The sequence below is a fragment of the Physeter macrocephalus genome, chromosome 7 (genome assembly GCF_002837175.3).
Source record: "Physeter macrocephalus isolate SW-GA chromosome 7, ASM283717v5, whole genome shotgun sequence".
Lineage (NCBI taxonomy): Eukaryota > Metazoa > Chordata > Mammalia > Artiodactyla > Physeteridae > Physeter > Physeter macrocephalus.
In genome coordinates, this window is record NC_041220.1 from 87,358,979 (window position 1) to 87,371,176 (window position 12,198).

A 12,198-nucleotide genomic window follows, 5' to 3' on the forward strand; every position below is an offset into this window, starting at 1 on the left:
CCGCTAAAAAAAAAAAAAAAAAAGCATGCACTGTATTAAAAACAAAATGAGAAACTTCACTACAGCAAGAGTAGCGACAGTAAAGAACAAAAAAAGATAGAAAGAAGAGAATGATCTGTAGAAAACATCAGAGTCATAAGCTGTGAGACTCAATATGAGAGATAGAGAACATTAACGCTGTTGACCAATAGATCTGTGGCAGCCAGCCTTCAGACAATGCAGAACTCCTGCAGGTAAATGATCTTATTTCCACTATTCAATGATAAAATAGCATATGGCAAGGTGGAAGAATTCAAGGCAGGAATTTAATACATTCAGCTCAGAAACTACTCTCACCCAGAACACACTTAAGGTAAAAAAAAAAAAAAAAAATCAAGCTTCATGTGGAGCGTCAGTACAACAAGATGAAGAACTAAAGGCCCAGGGGATACTAACACAACGACAGGAGATCAGTAAACAGCTAATTAGCTTGGTTACATATACTTGGGCATTTGCTACTCTTGCCTACTAAAGACGCACTCCTGGTTACAGAGATATTATCAATATTATTTACCTATTATTTTAAAAACAATTCATGGTATTATTAACTATTAACTTGCTTATCTATAGGCTTATCTCTGAATATAATTCCAGTAATTGAGTACCTGCATGGTTTAGAATAATAAATGTATCCTCACTACAAAGGAAAACTTATAGTGGCAAAAACCAGAAAACAACAAACAAAAACAACAAAAGAAGACATAACAAGTTGGAAATTTTTTTAAACTGAGAAAAATATTTGCAAAATATCATATATAAAGAGTAAATAACCAAATAGATGAGAAATTTAACAAATCAGTAAGAACCAAAAGGACATGGTTGTGCTCATACAAATAAGAACAAAAGACAGGAGAAGGCTTCGGCTGAGCTAGAAAAATAAAATGTTTTTTCATGTAGATCAGAATCGTAAACATTTAAAATATTGACAAGGATCTGTATTAGCCATGTTAAAGGAAATGGCAACCTCAGGCATTACTGGTGATGTATTATGGTATGAATCAATGCAGGCAAAATTTCATATGCATATGAATAATAAATCTTTGCATAGACATATGACTGACAGGATGTTTGCCAAAATATTAATCATGGGTTTGAGTGGCTGGTGTAATTTCTGTTTATTTTTAGTATTTTTTTCATTTAAACCTATATTATTTTAAATTTGTGCCCAAGTATGTACCATTTTTACTAAAGCAATGATGCTACTTTTATAACAAACCTCGTTTCAGTTCATGTTAGAGTTTAGCCCAAATAAATCACACCATAAAGCAGAAGGCTGGGATCTGTGCCATGATTTAACATAAACAAAGGAGAAATGATCCAGAGCAAAAAGGCTAATATAAATTACCTGGTTTTCAGGGTCTCAAAATAGTCTGACAGAGGTACAACTGGTGCAAGAGGGCGGGATGTGGAAGAGGGAAAACACATTTGATGAAGTGTCAGGATATCATAATAGAGCTTGTCATGTTGCTGCTGTTTGGCAGGACAACCTGAGTTTTCAGTTCCCTCATCTCAAAAGTGAGGAGTCTGGGCTCAACTCTAATGTGCTAAAAAACTAGGATCCCAAGAACACCTATTCACAACCCAACCACGCTTTGCTGACATGAAAAAGCCTTCAACGTTTTGCAGGAAGCACTACAGACAGATATAAACTGAAATTGTATTGGAAAACAGCTCCACATAAAAAGTTAACTTGGTGAAACCACATCCTTTATAAAGGTTAAGGGGTCGTGGTCTAACAAATAAGATGCTCTGAGTGAGGGGAGATAACTTCCTTATGTCACCCTCAATAATAATGCTAATGACTTGATGAAAACAGCAACCAGACAGTCTGAAATGGTTAGGTTCCTACAGCATCGCTGATCTGAAGCAGACAGCGAAATTAGATTTCTAAAATATGCCTACTAAATGAAAAGCATTCGGAAAACACACCCTAGAAGGGAAGTCGCTGTAAAAGGTAGCAAGGTCACGATGAGAGTCAAACAAGCGGGGAAAAGAAGTCGTGTTTTGACAGTGGGTTTGAAAAGGTTTCATTCAAACATCACCATTAACCTTGTTTTCTAATTTCAGCATGTATTTCATTACCTCTCTATTTCAACCTCCACGTTGACTCACCACCACCACTGCTGTTCCTTAACTGAAATACCTGACAAAGTGGAGTCATCTGAAGATTAAAAAAGAAAAAAAAAAAAGCTTCCCAAATTGCTCTGAGTTAGATGTACAATTTCACAGTCAAATATTACAGGATTTTGTTTTCAGAAAGTAAATCTAATTATCTTTCTTTTTTAGCAGTAAAAATGTGGATTTTGAAAGTCATTAAACTCATATTTTCAGTAAGCCACATATATACACCTCTGTTTAATCTTATGTGAACAAATTATAGTCCTGGTTTACACTGATTTAAAACATATATAACAGAATGTAGTAAGTACTTGCAAAATGACCTCCAATTCACTTCAGTTATACTCCCCTAAGCATTAATAGGATATATATACATATATGTGTAAAACTGTTATTTCATATTTCATAAATATAAAACTGTTATCAAGCTTTTATTGGTATATGACAACTGCAGAATATGAATTCTGTTTTTAATATCTGACTTCTAAGCTTTAGTAACATCTTATAATCTTGAATTATTTAAGAAGCTCTAAGCTTAATCTATATTTCTTCTTTTGCCTGCCTAAATTCTCAGTCTAAAAGAGAAAGAGAACATATTCTATTATGAAAAGTAGGTTCGAGCAATATCAAGAATTAATAAAACTCCTGTACATCCATAGAGGGGGAAGAACCCTTTTCTATTCAAAAATTAAATGTAAATACTCCAAAAGATTACTATAAAAATAGTGACTTAACACAGGATAGAGTGTGTTAAATCTTATAAAATTACATTTTTTATTTTTATTTTTATTTTTTGGTAATCTGTTAATTCCTTTTGGCATAACCTCTCAGATGAACTAAATTTAGATGTTAAGAGAGAAACATTTTGTTTAAAACCAACGTAGAACTCACCGTATTTTTAAAAAATGTCCTCATTCCATCAAAAGCAAGAAAATGGGTTCAAGGGAAAAAATCAAGAGGGTTAAGTTCTCACTTGGTCCTTCCATAAAATTACTTGTCACTGCATTCAGCTGATGATCACCCAGAAGTGCCCCTTACATTAACAATGCAGAAAGATCCTACATTTTACTGATGGCAGTGGCCATCCTGCAGATTACAGCACAATGGTAAATTTAATCTCCCCAATGATCTGATAGCCTCAAATGAAGGATTCTCAAATTTCATGGTTCTGACCTATTCAGGGTGAATCAGCATACAATAAATTGCCTATCCCCTGACTCCGTAACAAGAAAAAGAGCAGAATTGGACGATTCCTGGATTAACTCCCATGTATTACTAAATTTACCAACATAATCTGCATGCTGCAGAGCAAAAGATCACCCTATTAAACAGATTTCAAGAAATTAACTTGCGCTGATATATGACCATGTTTGATGCCAATATGGTAAGGTGGTAGCAGCAGGTTACAGTGAAGCCAGATTTCAAGAGAGGCTCATTTGACTGGTAATTAAGGATAACTTCCAGTAAAAGTGATTTCTCATGAGGGAGGAAAGATACGTTTGCTGCAAAAAGCAACAGTGCCCACTGGCCAGCTACAGAGTTAGTCACAGTCATACCAAATGTGCACGCCACAGTCACGCTGGAGAGTCTGGCTAAAGGGACAATGACCCACCGATGTCTTAGGAAAGGACAAGAGTTAAGAAACAGAACAAAGCACAACTGTAAATGAAGAAGCTGGTGTACCTTGATGTTTTGCTCTGAGCATGACAAATCAAACATCTTTAGAAAGCTTTAATTTATGTTGCTCTCCCTAACTCAAGCTGATTAAATTAGAATCTCCATTATCCAGCAGTAGTGCTGCCAATGCATAGGCACTTCACCAACGTGGAGCTTCCTGTCCTTGTCAACAGACCCAGAAATACCACAACAGCAGATTTTGTGCACATTAAAAATTAGCGGGCTTCCCCGGTGGCGCAGTGGTTGAGAGTCCGCCTGCCGATGCAGGGGACACGGGTTCGTGCCCCGGTCCGCGAAGATCCCACATGCCGCGGAGTGGCTGGGCCCGTGAGCCATGGCCGCTCAGCCTGTGCGTCCGGATCCTGTGCTCCGCAACGGGAGAGGCCACAACAGTGAGAGGCCCGCGTAACGCAAAAAAAAAAAAAAAAAAAAAAAAAAAAAACAAACAAGCGGGGAAAAGAAGTCGTGTTTTGACAGTGGGTTTGAAAAGGTTTCATTCAAACATCACCATTAACCTTGTTTTCTAATTTCAGCATGTATTTCATTACCTCTCTATTTCAACCTCCACGTTGACTCACCACCACCACTGCTGTTCCTTAACTGAAATACCTGACAAAGTGGAGTCATCTGAAGATTAAAAAAGAAAAAAAAAAAAAGCTTCCCAAATTGCTCTGAGTTAGATGTACAATTTCACAGTCAAATATTACAGGATTTTGTTTTCAGAAAGTAAATCTAATTATCTTTCTTTTTTAGCAGTAAAAATGTGGATTTTGAAAGTCATTAAACTCATATTTTCAGTAAGCCACATATATACACCTCTGTTTAATCTTATGTGAACAAATTATAGTCCTGGTTTACACTGATTTAAAACATATATAACAGAATGTAGTAAGTACTTGCAAAATGACCTCCAATTCACTTCAGTTATACTCCCCTAAGCATTAATAGGATATATATACATATATGTGTAAAACTGTTATTTCATATTTCATAAATATAAAACTGTTATCAAGCTTTTATTGGTATATGACAACTGCAGAATATGAATTCTGTTTTTAATATCTGACTTCTAAGCTTTAGTAACATCTTATAATCTTGAATTATTTAAGAAGCTCTAAGCTTAATCTATATTTCTTCTTTTGCCTGCCTAAATTCTCAGTCTAAAAGAGAAAGAGAACATATTCTATTATGAAAAGTAGGTTCGAGCAATATCAAGAATTAATAAAACTCCTGTACATCCATAGAGGGGGAAGAACCCTTTTCTATTCAAAAATTAAATGTAAATACTCCAAAAGATTACTATAAAAATAGTGACTTAACACAGGATAGAGTGTGTTAAATCTTATAAAATTACATTTTTTATTTTTATTTTTATTTTTTGGTAATCTGTTAATTCCTTTTGGCATAACCTCTCAGATGAACTAAATTTAGATGTTAAGAGAGAAACATTTTGTTTAAAACCAACGTAGAACTCACCGTATTTTTAAAAAATGTCCTCATTCCATCAAAAGCAAGAAAATGGGTTCAAGGGAAAAAATCAAGAGGGTTAAGTTCTCACTTGGTCCTTCCATAAAATTACTTGTCACTGCATTCAGCTGATGATCACCCAGAAGTGCCCCTTACATTAACAATGCAGAAAGATCCTACATTTTACTGATGGCAGTGGCCATCCTGCAGATTACAGCACAATGGTAAATTTAATCTCCCCAATGATCTGATAGCCTCAAATGAAGGATTCTCAAATTTCATGGTTCTGACCTATTCAGGGTGAATCAGCATACAATAAATTGCCTATCCCCTGACTCCGTAACAAGAAAAAGAGCAGAATTGGACGATTCCTGGATTAACTCCCATGTATTACTAAATTTACCAACATAATCTGCATGCTGCAGAGCAAAAGATCACCCTATTAAACAGATTTCAAGAAATTAACTTGCGCTGATATATGACCATGTTTGATGCCAATATGGTAAGGTGGTAGCAGCAGGTTACAGTGAAGCCAGATTTCAAGAGAGGCTCATTTGACTGGTAATTAAGGATAACTTCCAGTAAAAGTGATTTCTCATGAGGGAGGAAAGATACGTTTGCTGCAAAAAGCAACAGTGCCCACTGGCCAGCTACAGAGTTAGTCACAGTCATACCAAATGTGCACGCCACAGTCACGCTGGAGAGTCTGGCTAAAGGGACAATGACCCACCGATGTCTTAGGAAAGGACAAGAGTTAAGAAACAGAACAACACAACTGTAAATGAAGAAGCTGGTGTACCTTGATGTTTTGCTCTGAGCATGACAAATCAAACATCTTTAGAAAGCTTTAATTTATGTTGCTCTCCCTAACTCAAGCTGATTAAATTAGAATCTCCATTATCCAGCAGTAGTGCTGCCAATGCATAGGCACTTCACCAACGTGGAGCTTCCTGTCCTTGTCAACAGACCCAGAAATACCACAACAGCAGATTTTGTGCACATTAAAAATTAGCGGGCTCCCGTTGCGGAGCAAGGCTCCGGACGCGCAGGCTCAGCGGCCATGGCTCACGGGCCCAGCCGCTCCGCGGCATGTGGGATCCTCCCATACCGGGGCGCGAACCCGGTTCCCCTGCATCGGCTGGCGGACGCGCAACCACTGCGCCACCAGGGAAGCCCCAAGAAAAGATTCTTGAACCAAGGTAATGACTGGATCGTGATTTTAGGTGAGTCACTTAACTCAGAACCACAGAGATCTTAATCAGAAATATACAAATAATAATACATGCTTTGCCTGAAAACAGTTTTTAAAATTATAAACATTACATAGAAGGTAATTCTTTATTTCTTGAATGCTTCTAAAATTGAGCCCCTCACCTACCGCCACAGTCTTCCATCCGTCCCTTCTACTGCTCCCAATTCCTTCAAACAGATTTCCATGGTAACCAAGAACAACTATAAAAATTCAGACTCCTGGGTGACATTCACAGAATATGCATGACTCCAGTAATTTTACTTTTGCTGCACCAATCTTAACCCATGTTTTCACATTCCTTTCAGCTTAACCCCAAGGACCACCTCAAGGACTTTCTGTCTCTGGAACATTGTATTTTCCTTGAAGAAAGTGATAAAAAGAGCAAACTAAAGAATTTTAGAACTGAATAAGATATGCAAAAGCCTCACTTATTTAAATGAAATCTGGGCCAGGGAGAATAGGTCACCACAAAAAGTTACACAGTTAGTGAGTATGAGACCTAGTGAGTAGTAACCCAGTTCCCTTAATCCCCAAATCAATGCTGGGTATCTGGAGACATTTTTTTGTATCACAACCACCAAGGGTGGGAGGGAGCAAGTTGCTACTGGCATCTAGCAGGTAGAAGCCAGGGACTCTGTTAAATGTCCCACAGCACAAAGCACAGCCCCTAAAAAAGAATTATATAGTCCAGAATGTCAATAGTGCCAAGATAGAGAAATTTATCTAGACTATGAGGTGGGGAAATTGAAAAATTTTTAATAGAAGTTGTAATCAAGTTTAAATTATATCTTGAAATGTCAAAGCTAGTGTATTAATAGTGGTTTTCCTTTCAAATTTCCACTCTCTGCCCAAATACACCATGAAACAGAATATGTTTCCAATTCTTCATAGAACTGGTATTTACTATCGTCACATTTCATTTTACCTTGAAATGTTAATTACTGTACAGCAGGGCTCCATGGTTGATTTAAATTTACATTTGCTTTTAAATTTGATTAATCTAGTCTCTTAGAAGCCCAGTCTTCCATAGCTACCCAGAGGAAAAACAGGCTTTTGAGTATACAATGGTTTAAAAAAAATCCTGGCTGATTTGGTAGTTACACTTTTACATTAAAGTCACTTTTAGCTTTAAGTAGAAGAAATAAGGGGTGCTAACAGAAGAATAAAATATATCTTCATTAACCCTGGATATCTGTCTTGAATATCTTAGGCATACTGTGACACAGTGATAAATACAAGAGAAAATATAGCTTCAGCTTACTTCCCCTACTCAGAAAATATGCTACCTTTTATGAATATCCTAATGTATTTAATTAAAAATTAAATATAAATCTATAAAAGTTGAATGAGTCCTCCTAGGAACCAATATGGTGCCTTACATAGAACCACTTCCTCTATCTAGCTTTCTACTCACCTTCCCACTCTGCCTTCTGGGACTCTCACTGCTAAATCCACTGTAAGAAGGTTCTTGCTGGCTACACCTAGAAGTGGTTAATGATAAATGGAAGATAAATAACATTGCTTAAATACTTAATTCTCACCAAGCACTCTCTTAGACATTTTATTTCAACCTAGAAATGTCAAGTATTGGCAAGCATCCTCTCCATCACATTCCAAGGCAAGTCTCTCTAATCAATCATGTCACTTTCCCAATAACTTGGATTTATCATAAAGTCTTCTCAATGGGGCACACCAGCAAGCCATTACCAATTAATCCTTAGGAAGCAACAGGTTGAATGAAACCATTTGCCATCCCTGATAAACATTAAGAACATAAATAAGAAACACTTTGCTGTTCAGTGAGGCTGGTCAACATTGTTGAACAGAAATTTTTCCCTTGAGATTGGTGGACCTGAGTTTAAATTCTGATTCTGACAGTTCCACATCAATTTCTATGATTCCCTCCACCTTATCCCCCACCCCAGGCCAGAGCACCTGAAATTCTGGGATGAAGGTATTGAAATTTGGAGGGCACGATATTATGAAATAAGTGTTTCATGTGCAAAGTTTTAAAGTCCTTCCTCCTTCAAGGATTTTTCAGAAAGACTATTATGATTCAATAAAGAACATAAAGTAGTGCTATTTGATTTGATCACCAAGAGGTTTTCTACTCTACCACCGTTTTGGTTAACATATTAATAATTTGAGACTACTTCAAGGAGTCTCAAGAGAGAGTTTAGGAACCTGGCTGATTAGATGAAGTAGTATTGCTGAAGGACAGATTCTCCTCTGATATATCTGAAGCCCTCAGTAGCTTGGGCTACTGCCTAGATCTGGAATAATTATTTCCCCTACTCTCTATTCCCCTACACCCCTGTATCCATGCCTTTTACTTCCCTGACTTTGATGCAATTGCTAAATTGTATACTTTTATTCATGTATAATTGTATTCATGTATACATGAATCTCTCTCTCTCTCATAGAACCACTTCCTCTATCTAGCTTTCTATATATATATATACACGTAAACAAATGGCCTTTATTGAATCTGATGTGACTCTGTAACTTGGTAACCCGTGCCTTAGCATGGTATTATATATTTTGACATAGCCTCTTAAATATAAAACATTAAAGTGGCACAAACAGACTCAATTCCCTAGCCAGAAATAGAAATGTTTACATCACAACCTTTTTTAGATAGGAAAACAGTACTCTTAGGTGCTTTGTTGAAGTAAACACCATAAAATAGCAGAGTATTAAATGACAATTTCTGCATATTTTATCTATTACTTTCCTTCAACACATCTCTTTCCCTAGGTTATAACTTTGGTTTTCTTTGAGGGAAAAACACTGAGCTTCATTACTTCCATGTAGCCATAATATATAAGCTGATTTTCTTATGTTTGTATTAGTTTTCAGGAGTAAATTATTATAAATTACCATTCCTATTTATCTCATTAGTGATGTATTTGAAATCGATGGCTATCAAATTCATCATCTCAACAATATACTCGGAAGTCAAATTAATGATAATCTGCTATGGCCTAAATGTTTGTGTCCCTCCCCCAAAATTCACGTGTTGGAATCCTAACACTGAAGGTGATGGTGTTAGGAGATGGGGCCTTTGGAAAGTGATTAGGTCATGGGGATGGCACCTTCATGAATGGGATTAGTGCTCTTATAAAGAGACCCTGTAGAGCTTCCTTGCCCCTTGTGGCATGTGAGGATACAGTGAGAAATCTGAGAACCAGAAGAGGGCCCTCATCGAACAGTACTAGCACCATGATCTCAGACTTCCAGCCTCCAGAACTGTAATAAATAAATTTCTGCTGTTTATAAGCTACCCCGTCTGTGGTATTTTGTTATAGCAGCCCAAAGAGACTAAGTCATAATCATTACTTAAAAAAAACAACTGTACCCTTCTCAGTTTCTTAGGATGCAGAGAGGGTAGAATGATAGTTCTATTAGTGCTATATCTAAAAGACATCTTTCATATACATGATCTTATTTTAACCTTACAAATATCTTTTTTTTAATTTTTACAAAAATTTGTTTTATTTATTTAATTTCGGCTGTGTTGGATCTTCGTTGCGTTGCGTGAGCTTCTCATTGCAGTGGTTTCTCTTGTTGCAGAGCACAGGCTGTAGGTACGCGGGCTTCAGTAGTTGTGGCTCGCAGGCTCTGTAGTTGTGGTGCACATGCTTAGTTGCTCCGTGGCATGTGGGATCCTCCCGGACCAGGGATCGAGCCCATGTCTCCTGCACTGACAGGCAGATTCTTAACCACTGCGCCACCAGGGAAGCCCAGCCTTACAAATATCTTTATCTCAATGTTACAACTGAAGCAACTGAAGCTCAGAGATGTTCAATAATTTGACCAATCATTCAGTTTTCAATCATTTACCTTCAGGTAAGTTGAAGTCCATTTGCCCTTCATGCTAAAGGCAAAAAACCATGAACAGTCTTCTCTTCAGTTACATTAAATGAATCTTCCCAAGCAGAGTTTGTCTTATGCCATGGTGTGTGAAAAACATAGGTTTTTAGAGCTTGGTAAATTTGTGTTTGAATTCCGACTCTGGCACTTAACATATAATTTTTCCAAGTAATTAGAGGAATTGGGTTCCAAAAGAGGTGAATCTGATTCCCAGAACCAAACTTAACCCATTATAACAATGCCCTCAAAGGAATCCCTCCAACAATATCATGTTTTTTATCACTTATGTCGTACTTCAACATAAACACACACACACACACACACACACACACACACATTTACTTTTACTAGGTCTCATAAAAACTGAAGGAAAGTTGCAAAGTCATGAAGAACATGTTCCTCACCCTAAACAAGATTTCACATTTCCAAAAGCAATCCTTGGGTCACTTTATAAAAATTTCCAGAGGAATTGGCCACCTTCAATATCTCCATCAGTCAGAACAAATGATAAATCAAAACCAGAAACCAAACAAAGTTTCTCTTATGCAGACAACTGAAGAAAATTCAGGAAGTCAAGGAAAAGAAGCATGGTAACTGAAGCACAGTGGTAGGTGATATTGTGAGAAAAACAAGAAGGCCTCACGGAGCCCACATAGAATTACCAGGGGGAGAGTCAATCGGGGAGGCAAAGTCTGGGTACTAGGAGTAAGCAGGAAGCAGGCCTGAGGCTAGTCTGGGGTCTGGCGCTGAGTACCCAACTGTGGGATAGGGCCATGACATAGGCTCCCAGTCCCATGGGAGCTTAGAAAAAGAAAAGTCATGTCTCAAACATAGATGCCAAAGGTAGCAACCTAGTTAAACAACTAGATACAAAGCAAGGATGCAGAGTTAGAAACTCTAGCAACAAAACAAAACCATAAAAACCTGATTTCTAGACCTGCTTCTGAATGGATTCGACACAAATGACTTAGGCTCTCTGAATCTCAGTTTTCTCACATGTAATATGGAATGAGACTAAACTATCCCCAAAGCTATTTCTAACACAAATAGTCTATGGCTTGGTCAGAGGAATGAGGAGATGAGCAGTTTTTTGTGTTTTTTTAAACATGTTTACTGGAGTATAATTGCTTTACAATGTTGTGTTAGTTTCTGCTGTATAACAAAGTGAATCAGCTATACGTATACATATATCCCCATATCCCCTCCCTCTTGGGTCTCCCTCCCATCCTCCCTATCCCATCCCTCTAGGTGGTCACAAAGCACAGAGCTGATCTCCCTGTGCTATGCAGCTGCTTCCCACTAGCTATCTATTTTACATTTGGTAGTATATATATGTCCATGCCACTCTCTCACTTCAGCCCAGCTTACCCTTCCCCCTCCCCATGTCCTCAAGTCCATTCTCTACATCTGCGTCTTTACTCCTGTCCTGCTGCTAGGTTCATCAGAACCCTTTTTTTTTTTTTTTTTTTAGATTCCATATATATGTGTTAGCATACAGTATTTGTTTTTTTTTCTGACTTACTTCACTCTGTATGACAGACTCTAGGTCCATCCACCTCACTATAAATAACTCAATTTTGCTTCTTTTTATGGCTAATATTCCATTGTATATATGTGCCACATCTTCTTTATCCATTTATCTGTCCATGGACACTTAGGTTGCTCCCATGTCCTGGCTATTGTAAATAGTATTGCAATGAACACTGTGGTAAATGACTCTTTTTGAATTATGGTTTTCTCAGGGTATATGCCCAGTAGTGGGATTGCTGGGT

General features: G+C 37.4%; 1 protein-coding gene across 8 annotated transcripts in view; it reads right to left on the reverse strand.

Moving 5' to 3' along the window:
- The window catches only part of PCDH7 (protocadherin 7), a 451,994-nt gene that overhangs the window by 318,523 nt on the left and 121,273 nt on the right, over positions 1-12,198 (reverse strand). The window contains exon 2 of one of the 8 annotated variants that reach the window (XM_055086116.1): positions 7,863-8,034. The exons of the other annotated variants lie outside the window; for them this stretch is intronic. Within the exon in view, the coding sequence (XP_054942091.1) occupies positions 8,029-8,034 (6 nt within the window). The 3' untranslated portion in view covers positions 7,863-8,028. Of the gene's footprint in view, positions 1-7,862; positions 8,035-12,198 lie in introns of those variants that run through there. 8 annotated transcript variants of the gene reach the window in all.